At 45.1% G+C, this 24,874-nt stretch overlaps 1 protein-coding gene across 2 annotated transcripts; it reads right to left on the bottom strand.

Moving 5' to 3' along the window:
- Positions 1 to 3,285: 3,285 nt before the first annotated feature.
- Positions 3,286 to 17,543, bottom strand: EXOSC2 (exosome component 2). Of its 2 annotated transcripts, XM_061200920.1 has the most exons (9): positions 17,412 to 17,543; positions 15,960 to 16,061; positions 14,125 to 14,170; positions 13,810 to 13,899; positions 12,660 to 12,725; positions 6,713 to 6,781; positions 5,375 to 5,551; positions 4,842 to 4,970; positions 3,286 to 4,312 (listed from the first exon to the last, which is right to left on the bottom strand). In XM_061200920.1, the coding sequence occupies exons 1-9, from the start codon at positions 17,531 to 17,533 to the stop codon at positions 4,232 to 4,234; spliced, it is 882 nt and encodes a 293-aa protein (XP_061056903.1). In that variant the 5' UTR covers positions 17,534 to 17,543; the 3' UTR covers positions 3,286 to 4,231. The 2 variants fall into 2 exon arrangements, with proteins under 2 accessions (XP_061056903.1, XP_061056904.1); XM_061200921.1 differs by lacking the exon at positions 13,810 to 13,899.
- Between the last annotated feature and the right edge of the window lie 7,331 nt (positions 17,544 to 24,874).

The following is a 24,874-nucleotide window of genomic DNA, read 5'->3' on the forward strand; positions in this document are numbered from 1 at the left end:
AGGCCCCGCCTCTGGCCCCGCCCCCGGTGACGTCCGGTGCGCGCCGCGAGGTGACCGGGACCCTCCCGGCGCCGCTTTCTGGGACGCCGCCACGCCTTTCGGCTCTAGTCTCCCTACCCTCCGGAGCCCAGCCCCGCACGACCTGTTAAATGTGGTTTTTCCGAGCGCAAGGTGAGTGGTAAGGAAGCTCCCGCCTCCCCTGTACTGCCATTGGTCCCCGAGAATCCGGGTCAGATCACTTTCCTGCACCCCATTGGCCGGTAGGGACAGTACGGCTAGAGCTCCCAGCCAACCACTTTCGGCGTAGCCCGCAGGGCGTGCTGGGAGTTGTGGTCCTGCGGCGCCAGCGCCTGTCAGCGCTCGCCGAGGACTTGCCTTCTACTCCCAGCTCCTGAGCTTCGGTCCCGCCCTCCTGGGAGCCGGTGGACTCTATCCGGCCTCGCGTAGGGCTGGCCGATGGCTCCCCTGAGCGGGTAGTTAAGACCGGCGAGGAACCAAAGCAAGGGGAAATCTGCGGATTGGATTTCCCCAGAACTGGAGTTGGATTACTTCCTTGAGCCTCTTTAGGAGAGAAAATTTAGCTCGCTCCTGGAAACCGAGGTATTTGGTGACTTCACCGCCGTCCCTCACCCCCGGCTTCCACCTTTACTCCAAGAAGCATAAATATTAGAACTAGCGAAAAATAGACAACCGGAAAGCGTCCGACATTCTGCTAACGAATTCTTTCTTTGGAGTATCAGGAAGCTCACCCATTAAAGAAACAGCACTTAAGAACCTTTCGGAGGCAAAACCAAGCACAATCGTAGATGTTTGGGTGAGAAGGAACCTTTGAGATTAATCTCAAACTCACACAGTGATGTATGTTAACTTCTTGGGGGCGGGGGGCGGAAGATTAAACAATCTAATTTCAGAGGTGTACACATATTTACATGAAAACATGTTAGCCGAGATTGTTGAGTAGGCCTACAGAGCTAGCCGATGACCCGGACACACCAAACCCACACCTGCCATAACCCATTTTATGCAACTAAAATGTACCCTTGTCCCCAGTTCTTCACTCCATGTCTCCCCAGAGCAGTGCACCTACCTTCCCCGGATATACCCATTTCTAAGGGGATCCACTCATCACAACACCTAGTCTATACTATGCTGTTACGCTTTTCATAAACTGTATTCTCATTTAATCCTCACTCTAGCCCAGTGAGGCATGGATTGCTATCCCCCATATACAGATGGGGAAACCGAGTGAGATGTGACTTACTCAAGGTCACTGGCCTAGTGATGTGACAAAGTCACTATTTGAGCCCAGACTGATACTGCTCCAAAGCCCTTGATTTTTCCACTGTACCATTCAGTATCAAGTAACTGTTGACTTAGTGTCAGACAGTTGATTTTTTAGAAGTTGCTACTGACAGTAGGGGGAAACCAGTTGCATTACGGGTGTTGTACATTCAGTTACTGAGTTGTGTATTTTAGAAATACTTTTGCTGGATTGGGAAATGGTGCTAATTTTATAGATATTGGCTTGAAGAAAAAATAGTCACTTGGAGGTACTGAATGTGAAGCATATGAAAATGTGTGCCCAAATTTAGAAGTGGAATTTATATTTAGATGTTAATTGGGTTAGCTTTGCTCTACCACTAAATAGTCTGGCTGACAGACTTGGTCCTGGCTTGTAGATCACTCTTCAAACTTCAACAACTTTGTTCCCTTTACTCACCCATTCTTATCCTGACTATCACCCTAATCTTTCTCTTTGAATTTTGCTTTTTATTCCTATTAATGCTTTCATCATTTCCTACACATCTTCATTCTTCACTCTCTAGGTTAGCTTAAAATTGAGCAATCACATCAGAACTCTTACTAACCCACACTTCTTAAACTAATAATTCATTCACAAGCATCGTTGAGCCCCTGTGTACCACTGTCCTAGGTGCTGGGATAAAATTGAGGGAGGGACACAAACGGATTCACCCTTGTCCTCCCAGAGCAGACATGGGAGGGACAGGCAATAAGTAAAATGAGTAAAATCCAAACCAAGTATTGGTCTCAATGCTGGAAATAAAATTTCTGGACCCCATAACCTTTCACAATCAGTCCAACCCATTCTCTAAAGCGTTGCTTTATGACCCCTCTCTAGAGCTTAAACCTACTGATTCATAGTTGCTAATGAGCTTTAATGAAGTCACTTTAATTCTGTGAATGGCTTTCATTTATAAATGGGGGTCATATCAAACTTTACAAGGTTATCATGAGGATCAAATGGGATCTTGTTTCCCACAAAGATTGAGACTATGCTTCCTAAAGTCTGGGTAGAAGCCAACGGCACTAGTTTTAGGTGAACCCCAAGCCCAGACTGTAATATTTTCTTCCACAGATGCACTGTATAACACTGTAGAATGATACTCTTAAGGACTTAAAACTAGAATCCTGAGCCCAGCAAATGCATGACAGTCAGAAGTAAATGAGTGTTGCCAAATTTGAATAAATCCCTTTAAGCTCATATATTCTATTAAAAGTGATTCAGTTCAGTCTAATTTTGTCCTCATGTTTATAAAGCAAAGCAACCCACAAGTTGCTACCGGGATTCAGTACCCGTGTAAAAACTTCAGCTTTTTTTTTTTTTAAAAAACACCTACTGGAATTACACTTAACAAGGGCACCCTCTAGTGGGCCACAGAAAGTGGATAATCATCAAAAGGTGCTTTCAGACCTTTATATATTTCCACTTAGTAGGTAATCACTATTCAGAATATACTGAATGAACAGCAGAGGCTGGCAGCTTGGGAGACCAAGTGAGAAAGATAAACTTTCAACGAACCTCCATATGGTCCTGGTCAAAACCAGCCCAAACCAGGGATGCAGCTCCCATCCTTCCCCATTCCCTTCTCTTAAGGGGCACACAACCTGGAATGTGTTTCAGAAACAACAAGGGAGCAAATCCAAAGTTGCAACATAGCCTATACAGTATTCAGTTGTCTGCAAACTCCTCAAAACAGGTGATACACTTGGGATAGAAAAAAAAAAAAAAAGAGATAAAATTTGTCTGAATAATGTTATAAAGAAAAGACATACAATTTAACAAGAAAGAGCTGAGCTGTATTTCAAAACTGTCAAATGCTCCACCTTACTCCTGAAACTGTCCTAGGTTTAAATTTTACTAGGTGACCCGAGTAGAGTAGTTAGGTCTCTGTCAGAAGAATTCCTATCTCCCAAGCCTTCCTTCAACTGTACTCAGCTCCCAAGTATTACACAGAACACAAGAACAGAAACAGTGATGCCACATTTATAAATATAAAAAAACAGTTCACCACATAGCACTCTCAAATACTGACTTTAAAAGAATGTTTCCCAAAACCCAAATCAGGGCATCATTTTTAGATAGTCATCCGAAAAACAATGCATAGACATTCTAGCCTTTCCCACTGAGAACTTCAACATCTTGTTTTTACCTTTTAACCCTGAATTATTGAAAAGTTAATGCATTACTCCTTCAATTGTAGGAGGAAAACACCTTTTCTTTTCCCATCTCCATTTTTCTTACTTTGTTTTCATGTTTATCAGAGTACCCAAAACATTCATTCTCTTTTATCAATAATTCAACTTCTTACAAATCATCCTTGAAGGCAGGACAGATTAAGGCAGCCTGGCGGGAATATACTCGCATCTATCACTAGGAGGAACACGCAATGGGAAATAAGATTCCAACCAAGCAAAAGGCTGCTTGGTTGCTTTATTCTTCCATTTGATTCTTGGGTTAACTTTACCAACTATATTCTTCAGTGCTGTACTCGCGCTGTAGAGGAGGTGGGAATGGAGGCCAAAACAGACAATTTGGGGGTCAGGGAGGCCATGTTTTTTATACAGGCAATTTCATGGGGCATTGTGCCTGGTGAGTTGATGGTAAGTACAGGACAAAAGATTCCTTGTATTATTCCAGGATAGGAGTCCACTCAGCTGGAACACTGAGTGCTTTTAGGGCCTGAAACTACTCCTAGTACCAAAACTCTGTGGGCAACCCAAGGGTCCGGCAGTGCTGTTCACCTTCCCCCAGGCTTTGCCTTAAAACAGGAGAAAGCAGGTCTTGAGGGTGGAGGCGGCCCCTTGTAGGTAAAGTGATGAGCTCCCCAGGTCTTCACTGAGCTGCACATGGGGACCACCAAGCAAACTGTTCACTTTCAAGGACTGCTCCGGTCAGGTACACACAGTCCTGTCCTTCAGGTGCCTCTCCTTATCCCTCCTGTTCTAAAAGCCTCTGGCGTGTTTCCATCACAATTTCCTCCATTATTTCTGGCTTTAAGATGTCTTTGATCTGAAAAAGAAAGGAAAAAAGGTACTTGTTCAATCAGTAAGCACACCATCAAGCCAATCCAAATGCAGAAACCAAGCATGGTTAACATGAACCTTCTGTTTTCCTTTCACGTATCAGAGGCTAAGTATTTGCAAGATATGATCGGCTAGAACCAGCTTAATAAATCAGCAAGATTCTATGGGATACAGCTGACAAGAACAAAGATGTTACTCTGGCAGTCACTAGAAAGACAGCTAAAACTTGGGATGGGCAAGATGAAGTCCAGGGGGTCGCTGTTGTAAATTAGCCCCACCTGGCACCTCCAAAGGCCCACAAATCCTTACACCGACATTAGACATTGAGAATATTACTAGCAACTCGGCGAAAGCTCTCCAGACACTCAACAAGGCTGTCCACCAGATCAGTTCACACCGATGGACATGGTTAGGGTATGTGGGAGACGTGCCTGCCGTCTGAGGAAACATGGAGCAGATGACACTTAAGGCTGCTCACAGATCAACAAGGAAAAGGGAAGCCCCGGGTAGAGTACCTGATGCGGAAGGGATGCTTCATAGCAATACAGGATACTGGTATCATACAGCATCATTCTCTGAGTTGCCAGCGAGATGATGCAGTTCCGAAGCCGGGAGATCACCTCTCGATCAGCAAGGGAGACAGGCTACCAGGGGATGCCAAGGGGAAGGGGAGGGAAATAGAATCAGGACCAAAAGAAGCGAATGGTTACAGCAAATCCCGGGAATCATTTATAACTGAGGCAGTATCACTCTGGGACTCCAAACCAATCAAACAGCTAACTCCAAGGGAGATTAAAAAGGACGGCTTCTTCGGTGGCTCTTGGGCTATTACCCTGCAACTTTGCCATCTCTGCCAACAAAGATCAAACCAGGCGCTGATTTCATCTCTTCAGAACAAGAGAGGGCGACACAATGTTTCCATGGAAATTCAAACCAACTCAAACTATAGCAATGCGGCAGATAGATAGAGAGCGTCCCCACCCGCCACAGAAGCACAGCACCGACTAAGGGCCGCTCCATCCCAACAGTGACAATGGCGTTTACTCACCTCCAGGTTTGCAATGAAGCCCCCTGCATCCTCTTCTTTGTGCTCAGGGGTTGGGTAGATCCAGATGAAGCCGTTGTTGCCCAGAATCACTGAGGCACCGCATGGCAAGTCATGGAAGTGAGTCTTCTGCCGTTTCACCAGGGAGGGGGAGACCTGAACCAAAACGCCCTGACCTAGCTAAAAAAGTATATCATAAATTCAGTCACTGTAGGGTCATCAGTGAGGTAACTTAAAAGCAGAGTACAGGATATGTCCTAGTTAGACTGGAATCGGCATCCTTCCTGTTGATAACTGCCCCTACATGCACATACATAGTAAATACAGAGAACACTTCCGGATGCATTAAGTTGTTTACATATCCCAACAGAAGGTAACTTTCCATCTCTTCTCTACCATTTATTTTCCTTTGCAGTCGTCTTCACATTCTAATCCAGGGCTGGTGCCACAGCTGTTAGAGAAGCTGGAGCCAATGAGGACGTGGGCTCGAGCCTCCTGTGGGTCAAGGAGCACTATTCTGTTCCACCTCGACCCCAACCACCCATCCTGCCCACGAGATACGCCATTGGACAAGGCGACTGGCCTAGGCTGAGTGCAAATCCATCCCTGGTCCCGGCAGGTCAGCTCAAGGCCCACATCCCGCTGAGGGGGCGTCTATTACAGGACCCGGGCCCACGAAGGTCAGCACGTGCAGTGCAGCTGTTTCCTCTCCTGCTTCAAGGATGTGAGCATGATTGGCTGTAGCCACTCCACTGAGGACAGAGGTTTTTGTTCCACTCAGAAAATGAGAACGTTCACCCAGAGAAAGGCAAGAGACTGATAAATCATAATTTGTTTTGGAAAGTATGCTGTCATTAAAAAAATAAATAGTCTCCATACTGTCACCTTAAATAAGAAAAGCGGTAAAATTTCATTTAGAGGCTCAAGTGACAAGCCCATCTTTCCTAACAATAATATCCATTTTATTGACTGGACATGTGTCTAAGGGCTGAGGCCATCCTACTTCATCAGTACATGACCTCCCTTTGTTCTCAGCACAAATGCAATGCAAAGCTGCCACGCCCCTTGGGAGAGAGCAGAGACAGCAGGGCTGCAGGGCCCGGGGTCCAGGGTCATAGGGGCTCTTCTGCCAGAACAATCTCCTCCGTAGAAAAAGGGTTAAGAATTGTCATCCTTTATGATGCTACCGGCCCTTGACTGTGTGAATCAGTGTGTAGGCTGCCAGCCTGATAAGGCTTGACTTCTGGGGGGCTTTAGGTCAGAATTCCAGAGAGCACTGGGGATTGGGAAATGGATCTGAAGTCTCAGTCAGCAAATGAGAACAGCCAGAGCCCAACTTACTTTCCCGTATTTGAGACTCCTCGTGTGCAGAGAGGCAGCTCCATCAGCAAACACTGCCTGGACCTCAGCCTGGCCGGGTGATGAAGGAACAAACACTTTCACGTCACCTGCGTCCCTGGCTTCCCCCCTCCATCCTTTCCTCCCGTGGCCAAGAGTCCCGCCCAAAGTCGTAGACGGACCCGGAGGTCACACTGCTGTGACCTAACCTTTCCCCCTTGGCTGTCATGAATACTCTGACATAAACACCACCTTTTCTACTCCCTCGGATAAAAGTTAACATCGCGGGTGGGGTTAATGGTGGACTCTGGGAGAGCTCACACCAAGGAGTACTTCCCAGAACTTCTGCTGCCAGTGTCCTTGTCCTCACGGTGAGACACAGCCACCCCCCACCTCTGCAGGAGACCCTCCAACACTAGCAGATCGAGATAGCCTCATCCACCAGAGGGCAGACAGCAGAAGCAAGAAGAACTACAATCTTGCAGCCTGTGGAACAAAAACCACATTCACAGAAAGACAGACAAGATGAAAAAGCAGAGGGCAATGTACCAGATTAAGGAACAAGATAAAACCCCAGAAAAACAACTAAATGAAGTGGAGATAGGCAACCTTCCATAAAAAGAATTCAGAATAATGATAGTGAAGATGATCCAGGACTTCGGAAAAAGAATGGAGGCAAAGATCGAGAAGATGCAAGAAATGTTTAACAAAGACCTAGAAGAATTAAAGAACAAACACACAGAGATGAACAATACAATAACTGAAATGAAAATAAACTAGAAGGGATTAATAGCAGAATAACTGAGGCAGAAGAACGGATAAGTGACCTGGAAGACAGAATGGTGGAATTCACTGCTGCGGAACAGACTAAAGAAAAAAGAATGAAAAGAAATGAAGACAGCCTAAGAGACCTCTGGGACAACATTAAATGCACCAACATTCGCATTATAGGGGTCCCAGAAGGAGAAGAGAGAGAGAAAGGACCCGAGAAAATATTTGAGGAGATTATAGTCGAAAACTTCTCTAACGTGGGAAAGGAAATAGCCACCCAAGTCCAGGAAGCGCAGAGAGTCCCAGGCAGGATAAACCCAAGGAGAAACACGCCAAGACACACGGTAATCAAATTGGCAAAAATTAAAGACAAAGAAAAATTATTGAAAGCAGCAAGGGAAAAATGACAAATAACATACAAGGGAACTCCCATAAGGTTAACAGCTGATTTCTCAGCAGAAACTCTACAAGCCAGAAGGGAATGGCACGACATACTTAAAGTGATGAAAGGGAAGAAACTACAACCAAGATTACTCTACCCAGCAAGGATCTCACTCAGATTCGATGGAGAAATCAAAGCTAAGAGAATTCAGCACCACCAAACCAGCTCTACAACAAATGCTAAAGGAACTTCTCTAAGTGGGAAACACAAGAAAAGGACCTACAAAAACAAACCCAAAACAATTAAGAAAATGGTCATAGGAACATACATATCGATAATTACCTTAAACGTGAATGGATTAAATGCTCTAACCAAGACACAGGCTTGCTGAATGGATACAAAAACAAGACCCATATATATGCTGTCTACAAGAGACCCACTTCAGACCTAGGGACACATACAGACTGAAAGTGAGGGGATGGAAAAAGATATTCCATGCAAATGGAAATCAAAAGAAAGCTGGAGTAGCAATACTCATATCAGATAAAATAGACTTTAAAATAAAGAATGTTACAAGAGACAAGGAAGGACACTACATAATGATCAAGGGATCAGTCCAAGAAGAAGATATAACAATTATAAATATATATGCACCCAACATAGGAGCACCTCGATACATAAGGCAACTGCTAACAGCTATAAAAGAAGAAATCGACAGTAGCACAGTAATACTGGGGGACTTTAACACCTCACTTACACCAATGGACAGATCATCCAGACAGAAAATTAATAAGGAAACGTAAGCTTTAAATGACACAACAGATCAGATAGATTTAATTGATATTTATAGGACATTCCATTCATAAACAGCAGATTACACTTTCTTCTCAAGTGCACACGGAACATTCTCCAGGATAGATCACATCTTGGGTCACAAATCAAGCCTCAGTAAATTTAAGAAAATTGAAATCATATCAAGCATCTTTTCTGACCACAACGCTATGAGATTAGAAATCAATTACAGGGAAAAAACGTAAAAAACACAAACACATGGAGGCTAAACAATACGTTACTAAATAACCAAGAGATCACTGAAGAAATCAAAGAGGAAATCAAACAATACCTAGAGACAAATGGCAATGAAAACACGACGATCCAAAACCTATGGGATGCAGCAAAAGCAGTTCTAAGAGGGAAGTTTATAGCAATACAATCCTACCTCAAGAAACAAGAAAAATCTCAAACAATCTAACCTTACACCTAAAGGATCTAGAGAAAGAAGAACAAACAAAACCCAAAGTTAGCAGAAGGAAAGAAATCATAAAGATCAGAGCAGAAATAAATGAAATAGAAACAAAGAAAACAATAGCAAAGATCAATAAAACTAAAAGCTGGTTCTTTGAGAAGATAAACAAAATTGATAAACCATTAGCCAGACTCATCAAGAAAAAGAGAGGACTCAAATCAATAAAATTAGAAATGAAAAAGGAGAAGTTACAACAGACACCGCAGAAATACAAAGCATCCTAAGAGACTACTACAAGCAACTCTATGCCAATAAAATGGACAACCTGGAAGAAATGGACAAATTCTTAGAAAGGTATAGCCTTCCAAGACTAAACCAGGAAGAAATAGAAAATATGAACAGACCAAGCACAAGTAATGAAATTGAGACTGTGATTAAAAATCTTCCAACAAACAAAAGTCCAGGACCAAATGGCTTCACAGGTGAATTCTATCAAACATTTACAGAAGAGCTTACACCCATCCTTCTCAAACTCTTCCAAAAAATTGCAGAGGAAGGAACACTCCCAAACTCATTTTATGAGGCCACAATCACCCTGATACCAAAACCAGACAAAGATACTACAAAAAAAGAAAATTACAGACCAATATCACTCATGAATATAGATGCAAAAATCCTCAACAAAATACTAGCAAACAGAATCCAACAACACATTAAAAGGATCATACACCATGATCAAGTGGGATTTATCCCAGGGATGCAAGGATTCTTCAATATACATGAATCAATCAATGTGATACACCATATTAACAAATTGAAGAAAAACCATATGACCATCTCAATAGATGCAGAAAAAGTTTTTGACAAAATTCAATACCCATTTATGATTAAAAACTCTCCAGAAAGTGGGCATAGAGGGAACCTACCTCAACATAATAAAGGCCATATAGGACAAACCCACAGCAAACATCATTCTCAATGGTGAAAAACTGAAAGCATTTCCTCTAAGATCAGGAACAAGACAAGGATGTCCACTCTCACCACTATTATTCAACATAATTTTGGAAGTCCTAGCCACGGCCATCAGAGAAGAAAAAGAAATAAAAGTAATACAAATTGGAAAAGAAAAAGTAAAATTGTCACTGTTTGCAGATGCCATGATACTGTACATAGAGAATCCTAAAGATGCCACCAGAAAACTACTAGAGCTAATCAATGAATGTGGTAAAGTTGCAGGATACAAAATTAATGCACAGAAATCTCTTGCATTCCTATACACTAATGGTGAAAAATCTGAAAGAGAAATTAAGGAAACACTCCCATTTACCACTGCAACAAAAAGAATAAAATACCTAGGAATAAACCTACCTAGGGAGACAAAAGATCTGTATACAGAAAACTATAAGACACTGATAAAAGAGATTAAAGATGATACAAACAGATAGAGAGATATACCATGTTCTTGGATTGGAAGAATCAATATTGTGAAAATGACTATACTACCCAAAGCAATCTACAGATTCAATGCCATCCCTATCAAATTACCAGTGGCATTTTTTACAGAACTAGCACAAAAAGTCTTAAAATTTGTATGGAGACACAAAAGACCCCGAATAGCCAAAGCGGTCTTGAGGGAAAAAAACGGAGCTCGAGGAATCAGACTCCCTGACCTCAGACTATACTACAAAGCTACAGTAATCAAGACAATATGGTACTGGCACAAAAACAGAAATATAGATCAATGGAACAGGATAGAAAGCCCAGAGATAAACCCACGCACCTATGGTCAACTAATCTATGACAAAGGAGGCAAGGATATACAATGGAGAAATGACAGTCTCTTCAATAAGTGGTGCTGGGAAAACTGGACAGCTACATGTAAAAGAGTGAAATTAGAACACTCCCTAACGCCATACACAAAAAAAAACTCAAAATGGATTAAAGACCTAAATGTAAGACCGGACACTATAAAACTCTTAGAGGAAAACATAGGAAGAACACTCTTTGACATAACTCACAGCAAGATCTTTTTTGATCCACCTCCTAGAGTAGTGGAAATAAAAACAAAAATAAACAAATGGGACCTAATGAAACTTAAAAGCTTTTGCACAGCAAAGGAAACTACAAACAAGACGAAAAGACAACCCTCAGAATGGGAGAAAATATTTGCAAATGAATCAACGGACAAAGGATTAATCTCCAAAATATATAAACAGCTCATGCAGCTCAATATTCAAGAAACAAACAACCCAATCCAAAAATGGGCAGAAGACCTAAACAGACATTTCTCCAAAGAAGACATACAGATGGCCAAGAAGCACATGAAAAGCTGCTCAACATCACTAATTATTAGAGAAATGCAAATCAAAACTACAATGAGATATCACCTCACACCAGTCAGAATGGGCATCATCAGAAAATCTACAAACAACAAATGCTGGAGAGAGTGTGGAGAAAAGGGAACCCTCTTGCACTGTTGGTGGGAATGTAAATTGATACAGCCACTATGGAGAACAGTATGGAGGTTCCTTAAAAAACTAAAAATAGAATTACCATATGATCCAGCAATCCCACTACTGGGCATATACCCAGAGAAAACCATAATTCAAAAAGACACATGCACCCCAATGTTCATTGCAGCACTATTTACAATAGCCAGGACATGGAACCTAAATGCCCATCAACAGGTGAGTGGATAAAGAAGATGTGGTACATATATACAATGGAATATTACTCAGCTATAAAAAGGAACGAAATTGGGTCATTTGTAGAGACGTGGATGGATCTAGAGACTGTCATACAGAGTGAAGTAAGTCAGAAAGAGAAAAACAAATATATTAACGCATGTATGTGGAACCTAGAAAAACGGTACAGATGAACCGGTTTGCAGGGCAGAAATTGAGACACAGATGTAGAGAACAAACGTATAGACACCAAGGGGGGAAAGCGGCGGGGGGGTGGGGGGGGTGGTGGGATGAATTGGGAGTTTGGGATTGACATGTATACACTGATGTGTATAAAATTGATGACTGATTTAAAAAAAAAATTGATGACTAATAAGAACCTGCTGTATAAAAAAATAAATTTCAAAAATTCAAATAAATAAATAAACAAAAATATAGATCAGTGGCTTTCAAACTTTTCTTTATACAACCCACAGTAAGAAGCATATTTTACTCAGAGTACATGTATCTGTGTTTGTGTAAGCAACTGAAACAAAAGTTTTACCAAACAATATCTTTCTTATAGTTTCATAAAAAAAAAAAAAAAAGTTAACATCGCTAAGAAAATTTGAGCTAGCTTAAAGCATGGGCCACCGTAAGTTACAAGACCCAAAGACATGACTGAGCAGCAGCAGGTCCGAACAAGAGCTGGAGGGTCAGCTGGGTTAAGGAGACAGAGAAAGGCTGTAGCAGAGCCCTTCACACCCAGTCAAGGACTCAGATCCCTGCCAGGATTACATGTTTCTCGTGTGGGAGACCTACAGTTTAAGCCCCAATTGCCAGCTCCACAGCAAACATAAAGATGCTGGAATGCAAGGTACAGGATACACTGATAAGGTCCCCTTCCTGCAAGAAACCTCTCATCGCCAGCTCATCTTTTGCAGATCTTCTCCTCTGAAATACACAAAGAGATGGCCACGTTATGGAAGTCAGATCCTAAAGGAAGATCTCTCTCCATCCATCTCTTCTTTCTCTTTCACTTCCTCCCGAGATCTCTGAAGGCAGCCACAATGTTCACACACCAGAGTAGGTAACCTGTACCACTGAAGGAAGACAAAGTGACAACCACTACTTTCCATCTTACAGACCTTCCCACGGCTCCTCTTCTCCTTCCTCTGAATAATATTCAAACTCCTTATGTGATATTCAAAACCCTCCCAATCTAGACCAGGCCCCTTTTCCACGCTTACCTTCTGTGGACGCCCTCCACGCTCCAGCAGGACCAGACTACCTCCAGCTTGACTGTATCTTTGCTCACACATTTCCCTTTATCTCAGATTCCCTGAACTCATCATTAAAATTCTACCCATCCTTCAAGGATCAACTCCAACACTCATCTTTCCTATGAGCTTCTCTCCGGGAACTTAATCACTCCTTTTGTACAATCACACGCTTGTTTATTCTTGGACTGCCGGGTATTCAGACCAGTTATTTCATATCCCCTGCTAGTCTAAGCTCTTTCAGGAACTCAGTCGTGCCTCCTGGATCTTGGCATTCTCCAGAGAGCCTAGCACAGTGAGCCTCTCTATAGATAGATGCTGGCCTGAAGGTAAAGCTGAACCACTGCATTTTATAAAAGGAGGCAGCTTAGGTCCTGTGGTTGTCTGGAATAATCAAATGCTACTCAATTCATGAAAAGCTAATCTAAACACAACTTTTCAAGGAACACTTTCACTGAGCAAAGCTGATACACCCAGAAAAGGAAAATTATTAGCACCAAGCATCTGAGAGCTTCTCTCAACTCTCTTTTGGGATCGCTCCCCATGGACATTCCAGATCCTACCATACGCCAGTTGCTGCCTAAGTTGGGAGGCCTGGGCCAAGTGAAAAGCCTACATGTACATCAAGGCAGCAAACTTCACAGCAGACAAACAGGAGTAAAAGTGGCAACCTCAGGGTAAAGCAAAGTTCTCTGGCGGAGCAAAGGACCCCAGAGCTCTCGCCACCAAACTATACAGTCCCAGCCGGAGACCCTTACCAGCTCTCCTCCGGGAAGGTTCATGGACGAGAGAAGCAAGACTGAATCCAGCCTGGAGTTGGTCTCCACCTTCCACCTCTTCTGTTGAACCTACAAACAAAGAAACCCCACACCTGGACACATACTCCAGGGGCCAGAGCTCACACTGTAAATGACCAATAATTCCAAATGTAACAACCTGTTGACATCAAAGGTCACATGAGAGCCAAACACAACGAATGCCTAGTTAGCATAAATGCATGTAGAATGACTATGCCATTCATTGGATCACCAGCCTGCTTTTACTTTGTAAAAACCAATCAGATAAGACTTTACCTCTGTGATTCTCCCCACTACAATGTCTCCCACTTCACCATGATATCTGAAAGATAAAACAGAAGGTCCTCCATCAGTGAAAAGACTTCATGACAAGACCAAGTTACCATTTGAGATTTCAGTTAAACAGGGATGAAGGCCTTGATGAGGCACCACATTTAGTAAATTCACGTAACTATGCTGGTTGGACTTATTCTCAGGAACTGATAACTTCAAACATCCTATATGTACGAAGTCTCCATTAACTAACTATTCTTAAACCATTTATTGCAAATAGTTCATTAAGCCTGAAACCCCTATTTTGTTAATTACATGAAAGTGAGGGACTTCCCCTGCAGTCCAGTGGTTAAGACTCTGCCCTCCAACGCAGGAGGCGCAGGTTCGATCCCTGGTCGGGGAACTAAGATCCCACATGCCGTGGGGTGCAGCCAAAAACTTAAAACAATAAATAAATAAATAAAAAGAAAATGATAAGCATGGAATCTTTTCTGGTGGGCTCTGGAACACAGACGGGTTCTGCATCAGCCAGAGGAGGAGAAAGGAAACTGAGACAGGACACCGCCCAAACCAGTCTGCTCTCTGTTCCCCCACCCACTGGCTGCCTGTCTCAGGCCCCTTTGCTAGTTCCTCATCCCAATTCTAATGATGATGTGTTCCATGCCGAAGGCGCGCAGTCCTTGGACCTCTTCTCTTTTCAGCCCATACTCACTTGGTGAGCTCATCCAGCCTAATGGCTTTAAATACCACTAATGAGTACACCACTCCCCTCAATTCCAGACTCTAGTCAACTGCTGGCTACCCAGCACCTCCATTTACGTGAGTAATAGGAATTTGCAAAAGTAACACACCTACGACAAAACTTTCCACCAGCCCCCTTCACTCCCCCATAGCAAATTGAAACTCCCCCAGTTGTCACGAGCTCAGGAAATGGCAACTCCACCCCTCCAGTGGCTCAAGCCACAATCCTTGGAGGAACCCTTGATCTCTCTCAATCTCTTGCTCTCTGTCTCTCTCTCTCATGCTCCAGGACAAGTCCAGCAGCAGATCCTACTACCTCGACCTTTACAATATAGGCAGAAAATAAAAGGCATCCAAATTGGAAAGGAAGAATATCTCTTCTCTATATAGGACATGGTCCTATATAGAGACAATGCCAAGGAATATAAAATCCAACACATTTTCATGATTAAAAAATCACTCAGAACACAAAACATACTCAAAACAGTACATTAATCTGTCTCCCTAACCCTGCCCCTATCCCCCCACCTCCCCGGCCGCCCACAGCAGCCAGAGTGATTTTATTAAAACAGAAGTCAGATCATGTCCCTCCTCTGCTCCACCTCCTCCAGTGGCTTCCTAGATTACAGAGTGGAAGTCGAAAATGTTTATTGTGGCTACAAGGCAGACAGACTGCCCACCTCACCTCTCTGCCTGCATCTGCTCCTACCCCTTGCCTGCTCACTCGGTTCCAACCCCACGGGCTTACATTCTGGGGCTGACCTTCACTGAGCCCTTCTAGGTAGGAGGCTCTATGTAAGTACTTTACATGCACTGTTTCAATGAATTCCAATGAAAATCCTACAAGGTAGGTCATGCTAGGTCTCATTTTGCAGAGGAGGGAACCAAAGTTTGGAGAGGTCAGGTAACACAGGGAAACCTTTGAAGCCCACGCTTACCTGTAGTCATCTATACCCTTCCTATAGCCATGTTCCCCAAATCCCAGACCTACAGAACGACAGAGCAGGCCGGGATGGGGGTGGAGGGTATGTCGTGGCAGAAAAGACCTGGCTGTGCAACTCGGATGCCACAAGAGAATACACACCTTTTGTTCTCACCTGGTTTTCAAAGCTTTCACACAGACCAACTTGTTTACTCTCTCCACAGAGCCAGCCACAGATGCAATGAGCTTCTCTTCCCCCATATAGGTCCCATGGCCCCTGTTGCAACAGGAAGATACAAAGAATACCAGGGTAACACTTGAGGTGACCTCTCGCATCAAGACCAGTGGTTTCCTCAAACCTAACAGACTTCTCCTGCCTTAAAGGCAGGCTTTTGCCCTGGTTGCCATCTCTTCCTAAAACACTCCTTCTTTAGACAGCTACATGGACATCTCCCTCATTCTACTCAAGTCTACTCAAATGTCACTTTCTCCACCAGGCCTTCCTCGACTATCCCATTTATAATAGTCACCCACCCTGCTGCTGCCACCACTACCATATCCCAACTACGCTCCACTCACCCTGCTTGGCTTTTAAGTTTTTCTATTGCATTTATCGCCAAACATTCTGAATAACGTATTTGCTTGTCGTGCTTATTGTTTGTTATCTGTCTCTCCCAAGTAGAATATAAACTTCACCAGGACATTGACTTCCACTTTGTTCACTGTTGTACCCCAAGCACACATATACTGAATGCATAAATAAAGGACTGAATCTTAAGATTTCCTGAGATCCAATAACCCCAAACTAAGAGGTTAAAGGGCAACGGTATAAATGCTGTACCTCTCCTGTATATACAAGTGTACCCCCCCAAAAAGAAAAAAAAAGGCTGAGATAACCACTAGTGTTTCTCTATGATGGTGACAGAACGGTGAGTTTTGCTTCTTTTCGTAATCATTACCTAATTTAATCCTCACAACCTTATCGAATAGTTAATGTTATTATCACTAGTTTACAGATGAGGAAACTGGCCTCGGAGAGACAATACAGCCAATAATATTGTGATGGCAGCAAGACTGGGGCTCCAGCTGTCCAACTCAAGGGCCTGCCCTCTTAACGACAACATACGGTACTGCCCTCAGATTCAACGGTGGAGATTTGGGTGCATATAACAATGTATTTGTACGCCCTAAGCCCAAACAATGACTCGTTCCAAAACCGTGCCCCTGGCTAGAAGACGACGCTGAGGGATAAGGGCGCCAAGTCAAAAACGCCCACCGTCTCCCCGCCGAAAACTGTTAAGAGGTCCCAGCTCCTAACCCACCCCAGTTTTCCAAGTCCTCAACGAGGAAGGCTCAGGATCTGGGCCTCAGGCAGAGGACCCACGAGTCGCGGCCACCAGAGGTCAAGAGAGGAAGGTTTCAGGGGACTGGGGCAAATGCAGACGAGGACACACAAGATGCAGGGGGTAAGAAGTCCGAAGCCTAGAAAACGAGGCGACTGAGATGCTCAGCAGATGTGCCCCGGGTACCACGGGAACTTAGATGCAAGAGAGCACAGGCCCGGGTTTCACGTGGAGAGCAATGCAGCCGCCCCTTGTGGCCCAGAGTCCCCCACGTCCCCACGTACCGCATGAAGCCTGTGTCCGTGGTGATCGTGTCCCCCGGCACTACCAGGTGTTTTTTCGTCTCACGGCCCAGGCTCTCGCTAAGAGGCTTGCGAGCCACGGGAAGCCTCATCTCCATCGCCATCTTGACGCCAATAACCTGCGCAGGCGCAGCCCGACTCGGAGTCGCAATATCCGCCTCCGCAATTCCCGCCCTTCGCTCTTAGGGGCGGGGCAGGGCGGGGCCTCAGAGCAGCCGCCAATGGGAACTCACGGTCTGGCTGCCATATTGACTATTGTCAACCATTAGGTTAACATGAAGGGAAGGAAGGAGTCGAGTTGCCATTTTTATTATTGGCAAGGCTGCCTTTGTGGAGTAATAAAAATCTCAAGTTGTATGATGTATTGACTTTTCACCAAAACTCTCTTGTACTCGTCATCCCAGTTATTGTTTTACAGGGTTAGAGATAATTGAGAAATGGGCCTCAGAGTTTCCTTCCAACTCTAAGCTGCTAAAATCTAATTTTGGGAGGACTTCCCTGGTGGCTCAGTGGTTAAGAATCCACCTGCCTAATGCAGGGGGACGCAGGTTTGAGCCCTGGTCCTGGAAGATCCCACATGCCGCAGAGCAACTAAGCCCATGTGTCACAACTACTGAGCCCGTGTGTTGCAATTACTGAAGCCCGTGAACCTAGAGCCTGTGCTCCGCAACAAAGAGAAGCCACCGCAATGAGAAGCCCGCGCACAACAATGAAGCTTGTTGCTATTAGAGAAAGCCCGCGGGCAGTAACGAAGACCCAAGAAGGCCAAAAATAAATAAATTAATTAATTTTTAAGAAGTCCTTATCTTAAAAAAAAAATCTAATTTTTTGGGTATGAGATTGCCCAGGAGGATCAGGAGGTGGGATATACAGAAAACACCATTAGGACAGAGAGAAGAGCCCCTTTTCGTACTGTTACTAGTGGCCCCTGTGTTCTACATACTGCTGCCTCGTGGGCGCTGGTTCAGCACCAACCATCACCTACACCCCCAAACAATGCTCCAGGTGCTGTTTCCATTCTTTCTTAAGTGAGCTGATTTCCCTAGTATTTCTTTTGAAAAAACAAGGAACCATCTAAGAAGACATTCAAACCTTGCCAGAAGGGTGTATTTGGCAGGGAGGACAAATGCACACATAATACGAAGATCTTCGCTTGTATTTACTCATGCAGTGAATTGAGCCAGGAGCTGTTCTAAGGGTTCCGTGATGAACAGATAGATGGATGTGTGGCTTTATCTCTGGGCCAGGAGCATTTCCCTCGTTTCTCTCCCTGCTTCCCGCTACCCTCTCCCTCACCTTTCCCCTGCATGGTTTATAGCATCCACAACAGACTGAGTTTCAACCTCAGGGAATTGGAGATGATAATTCTTCATGCATAGAGACTCTAAAGAGGATTCAATGAAATAACTTGTGTCAGCACCACACACTGAGCCCAGTAAATCAGGTCTGCTGCCTCCTGAAGGTCCAACAGACCTCCTGAAGGTCCAACAGGGAGAAGACAGCTATCTGAACCAGGAAGTGAGCTCTCACCAGACACTGAATCTGCCACTACGCTAGGACAGATCCATAATCCCAACGTTGTGACAAGCTCCCTAAATGTAAGTGCTGTGAGAACGGGAGGGGTTAACGTTATGTCTATCCCTCCTTGAAACTGAATGATGTCAAGACTATACCCCAGCCTTGGTCTAGGGGCACTGGGCCAGGAGCATTTCCAGAAGGGTGTATTTGGCAGGGAGGACAAATGCACGCATAATACGAAGATCTTCACTTGTATTTACTCATACAGTGAATTGAGCCAGAAATTGTCTGGAGATTGATAAATCTCCAAAAGGAGAGCATTTCTTTCACCTAAGCACGGCTCACAACTACACTTGTCAAGAAAGCCAACCCTGTGAGACAGTCAATGATATAAATTCTAATGCCCCACAGGTCATCGGTAAGTGGACAGGCCAGACGCTTGCCCTCCTCCTTGCTTGAAGGAAGGGGCTAGAGCCAAGAAAGCATGAGAAGGGTCCATATGTGGAGTCTGGCCTCAGCCAGAAGAGGGCGGTGTTGTCCTTTGAACCAGCATAGCTCAGTCCGCTAGGCAGCTAGGCCTGGGAGTGCCCCTAGACCAAGGCTGGGGTATAGTCTTGACATCATTCAGTTTCAAGGAGGGATGGACATAATGTTAACCCCTCCCATTCTCACAGCACTTACGTTTAGGGAGCTTGTCACAACGTTGGGATTATGGATCTGTCTTAGTGTAGTGGCGGATTCAGTGTCTGGTGAGAGCTCATTTCCTTGTTCAGATAGCTGTCTTCTCCCTGTGTCCCCACATGGTGGGAGGGGCTGGGGACTCTCTGGGTTCTCTTTTATAAGGCACTAATCCAATTCATGGAGGCTCCACCCTCATGACCTAATCACCTCCCAAAGGTCCCACTTCCTACTACCATCACCTTGGGGTTAGGATTTCAATATATGAACTTGGGGGGAGACATAAACATTCAGTCCATTGTAGGTACCTTTTTAAAGAGGAGGAAACCGAGGCCCAAAAAGGGCTAGAATTCATACAGCAGTTGGTAGCAGGGCCATGTTCCTTCAGACTGCACCTGCTTTACCCTAGAGCCCGCACGTCCTGAGGGACTGGTCCTTTGCTGAATGCTTTACAAACATTACGTTATGAATTCCTTATACTCAGCCCATCTTGGACGTAGGCATTGCTATCCTTGATGGACGTTTGGGGCCACTGAGTGCACATCCTTAAGAGGCTTGTTAGAAATACAGATTCCTGAGCCCAGATTTAGGCACTGGGGCTCTGTATAGTGGGGTCCAGAAGTCTGTGAGGGTGTGTCTTAACTCCCAGTGTGATTTTAATTGCTGATCAGGTCTAACATTCACCACTTCTTCCCATATCCTTCTACCTCCCCATCTGTGCATCTCCAGGGCCATCTCCCCAAGCCGATCAATGTCATCTCTCACCTGGGCATCACCACCTAACTCAGCTCCCTAATTCTGTGTTTGCCCCTCCTACCACCCAATTTCCATACAGCAGCCAGAGGGAGCTGAACTTATCTACGAAACAGAAACAAACTCACAGACATAGAGAACAGACTTGTGGTTGCCAAGGGGGAGGGAGAGTAGGAGAAGGATGGATTGAGAGTTGGGGATTAGCAGATGCAAACTATTATATATAGAATGGATAAACAACAAGGTCCCACTGTATAGCACAGGGAACTACATTCAATATCCTGTAATAAACCATAATGGAAAAGAATAAAAATTAATAAATAAGTCTTTTAGGATATTCAAAAATAAATAAATAAATAAAAACAGATCAGATTAAACCACTTCCTTGCTTAGAACACTTCTGGCAGCTTCCCTGTACACAAGAATGAAATCCAAACTCGCATTTGCCTGGCTCTGCCCATCTCTGACCTAACCTGCTCTATTACTCACTACAGACGCTGCAGCCAGAGGCGCTGGCCACAGGATCTGCGTGCTTTTGGTGCTCTCTGCATAGAATGCTCTTCTCCAGGTCTTTGTGTAGCTGGCTGCTCTTCCTCACTTAGATCTCAGCTCAAATATCACCTCCTCAGAGAGGCCTTCCCTGACTACCTTATCTGGAATAATCCTCAGTCCCTCTTTTACCACTTGATCCTGTTTTATTTCTTGTCACTGAATTTTCTTTTTTTGTTTGTTTGTTTGTTTATTGCAGTCTTCCTCCACTAGAACAGGAATACTCTGAGAATAGGGCCTTTATCTATTTTGTTCATCTGGTACCTAGAGGGCAACCATAAAACATTTGTCGAAAAAATGACATATATTTACAAAATATTTACTCACCATGTATCTTCCCCACAGGGTATAAGCCCTGCAAATGCCCAGACTTTTTGTTCACTGCCCAGTCCCTAGCACTGTCTGGGTACAGAGTAGGCCCTTTTATTAACCATATCTTCGATTGTAGTCTGATGTTTGGACATTTTGGGGCCTCCCAGAGCCTGGAAGGACTGCCCCTTCCAGGGTTAGCCGATTCCTAGAAATGGTAAACAACTGGCCCAGGAGTGTGCCTTTTGAATGCAAACCAATCAATCCAGAGCCCATGCCCCCTACCACCTCTTCTACGGGGCTCTCAGACTCTGGGCCCCTATGCGCCTGCCCTAATCCCCCCAGGGCCCCGTACCAGACAACTAGGGACAGGCCCTGTGCCTCAGAGCCTACTGAAATTATTCAAACCAGCCAATCCTAAACCTGCTTCCCCTGCTTCCCCTGGTCCTTCCTTTTGGAAACCCTAGCAAAGGCTCTTTCCCACATTTTCTCCTCATTCCCGCTGCCTTCTGATCGGCCCCCCATGTGCTTCCCCATGTGGCTCTGCGCCGTGTGCCGTGCCTCCTGTTTCTAGGCGATCTTAAGTATGATGAACTTCTCCCTTCAGGACAGTCATTTCCATGTTTGCATGTCTTACCATACTTGATTAAAACAAATCCCGGGTACCCTTAGAACAGCACTCAATAAATACTTGTGGAACGAATGAATAAACTTATTCGGCAAGCATTTCTGGAGGATTTTCTGCCCCAGGCATCAAGGTGCTCGGTCAGGAGCTCAGGGATGGGGTGGGGGGTGGGGGTGAGGGGAGGACAGAAAAGGCCTCCTGACAACAGCGGCGTATGAGTGAGCCTTGAAGGAACGGAACTATTGACACTGGGGAGTGGGTTGAGAGGGACAGATGAACTTCAAATGAAAGTAAACAACAGGGAAATCTTGAAAAGTGTGAAAACAGAGGCAGCAGGAACCCTCTGGCCCTGAGCTCTTGCCCAATCCTGATCTACCCACTGGCTTCACCTTGTGTTCCATGAAATGGTAAAAGTAACTGCAGAAGTTTTCTCTTTTGCTTTTTTTTTTTGGCCGTGCCACGCGGCTTGTGGGATCCTAGTTCCTCAACCAGAGATCGAACCCGTGCCCCTGGCAGTGGAAGCATCGAGTCCTAACCACTGGACCGCCAGGGAGTTCCCTTTTTTTTTTTCTTCAGAAAATTTCTGATCAGAGAAGTGCACAAAGATTTCTGCCCAAGGACCCTCATCAAAGTATTGCCTTCTCCTGAAAACACAGAAATAGCCTTGATGTCTGTGGCAGTTTTTATACATGTCCACAGATTTTTTGCCACGTCTTCAATTAAGAAGTGCAGTCAGTGCCTCCTCGTCTTGCATCTGGGCAGGCTTGTGACTGCTTCGATAGCTAGCGCATGTCAGAAGTGCCTCTACGGGACTCCAAGGACTGGTCAGAATAGACCATGTGGCTTCTACCTGGTTCTCCTGCAACACCTGCCCTTGAAGCCCTGAGACAACAGGCACGAAGTCTGACTTCCCTGAGGCAGCCATGTTGTAGGAAGCAGTCAGGATGGGTGCTAACCAGCCACCATCCATAACCTTTCCCACCCCTCGCGGCCACACATCCCAGCAGACCAGATCCAAGGTGGGAAGGAAGCTGAAAGCTTAGGATATCTGTTCTTCCATTTCAAGAGATCTGAGGATTATGGCTATAGGAAAGGGCAGGAGAAGAAGAGATGGACAGCTGCCTTAGATGCCCTCTGGGGTATGTCCAGTGAGGTAGGTGGTAGAAGCAGCTACAACCCTTCTTAACCACCAAAGGCATCCATATGTTAACAACAGCTCCCATATATCGAGCACTTACTATGTGCCAGATACCAAGCCATGTACTTTATTCATTTATTTATATTATCCCACTTAATCCTCACAATATCCTCAGGAGCTAAGTATCACCCCATTTTTCATTTGAGGAACTTGAGACACAGAGCCATTAATTGACTTGCCCAAGGTCACACAGCTAGTGAATGGCCGAGCAGGGTTTCAAACACAGACCAGTGGCCTCTGTCTAGAATCCTCTACACCTGGAGGTCCTGAACCATGCAATAAAAAAAGGCATAAAAGGCATCTTGATTGAAAAGGAAGAAATATAACTGCCTTTGTTCACAGACAACATGATCATGTACATAGAAGTCCTAAGGAGTCTACCCCAAAAAGCTACGAGAATGAATAAGTGAGTTTTGCAAGGTTGAAATATACAAGGACAATTTACAGTGCTGGTCTACACTGCATCCCTATGGGATACGCAGCAAGCCCTTCTGGCCGAATCTGCAGGCTGACTGGGAGGTGGTGTGGCCTGCTGGTCGTGAGCATGGCTTCTAAGGTCAGTTGCCATGGTGAAACCTGCTCTGCCACTCATTGGCTGAGCGACACGGGCAAATGACTTCCTCTCTGCCACAGTTTTCTCATACTTCAAATGGACTTTAATAGAGCATGGGGGAGAAACAAGAAAAAAGAGTACCAAGCTCATCGGTTCATGGGGAGGATTCCTGGAATGCACGCATGTAAATCCCTAAACCCCAAAATGACTGTGGCTGTGTTTGCATGCCTTTGTGGGGAGGAGGGGGCGTGCACTCTTGGGAAAGGGGCCCGAAGCCTCTTCTGGAAATGGGAGCAAGGTAGATTAGGCTTTGAGTACCAGGCCTCCCACCGGCGTGCAATTCTTCAGAATGATGATTCCTATCTGCTCATCCTAGCATCTCCAGCACCAGCACACTTCTGGAGGAGAAACAGGTCAGCAGCCGGCAGAGCACATGCACTTTCGTCTGCAATTACCGCCTGCTGCCACCAGGTGGGTTCTGGAGCCCGCGCTGCGGCCCTGTGAACTGTAGCTGAAACTTCACAGAATTACCTACAGAGAGCGATTTAGATTTTTGATCAAGGGCCCCACTGACTTCTCTGAAGTCTGACACCTGCACTGCAGTGAGAGAAGGGTAAGGCCAGGGGCCACCAGAGGCATCGGAATCCTCATGGTGAGGAATCAAAGGAGAGGCAAGGTTTGTAATGGGAGGAGGGGGAGTACCAAGGGTGACATCCCCCACTAGCCCAAGGAAGAAACCCCAGACCCTAGATGGGACCTACAAGTGAACACATCAAGTGTACATCTCTGCCTGTTCCCCCATCTGCCAGGGTGCAAGACCAGTCCCCCAAAGTATGCAGTCTTTGGGAATACCTGAAGCTCCAAATGGGGATGGCCTGTGTGTACAAGTGTGAATTCCAGTGTCTTCAGGTGTTTGTGTGTGTGTGTGTGTGTACAGCTAGATGAGGGTGCACAGAGAGGTGTGCCTGAGGGATGCCAGTGGGTTGGAAGGGTGACAGCCTCACAGCTGTACATGCCGGAGCACAGGTGTGAACTCACACTTCCCAGTTTGTACACCTCGTCCTGGTCAGGAGGTCCTGGAGAGGAGAGCCAGGGCCCGGCCCTACATTGATGGCCTCCTTGCTCTTTGGTCTTCCTCAAGGAGGGTCTGGAAATGGGTGCCCAGAGCATTTGGAAATTCTAGGCTTTGGGAGTGCACTTGGTGTCCATCTTGGCCCACCCACACTGGCTGCTTAGATTCCTCAAGTTGTCCATGAAAATGA

The sequence above is a fragment of the Eubalaena glacialis genome, chromosome 9, assembly GCF_028564815.1.
Source record: "Eubalaena glacialis isolate mEubGla1 chromosome 9, mEubGla1.1.hap2.+ XY, whole genome shotgun sequence".
Classification (NCBI taxonomy): domain Eukaryota; kingdom Metazoa; phylum Chordata; class Mammalia; order Artiodactyla; family Balaenidae; genus Eubalaena; species Eubalaena glacialis.

Excerpts from the sequence above, each read along its gene's own strand:
- EXOSC2 (XM_061200920.1), bottom strand. The coding sequence starts at position 17,533 with ATGGCGATGGAGATGAGGCTTCCCGTGGCTCGCAAGCCTCTTAGCGAG. Across the intron at positions 5,552-6,712 it reads GGAGTCTCAAATACGGGAAA|CTAGGTCAGGGCGTTTTGGT; the intron begins GTAAGTTGGGCT and ends ATACTTTTTTAG. Across the intron at positions 4,313-4,841 it reads AAGCATCCCTTCCGCATCAG|ATCAAAGACATCTTAAAGCC; the intron begins GTACTCTACCCG and ends TTTCTTTTTCAG.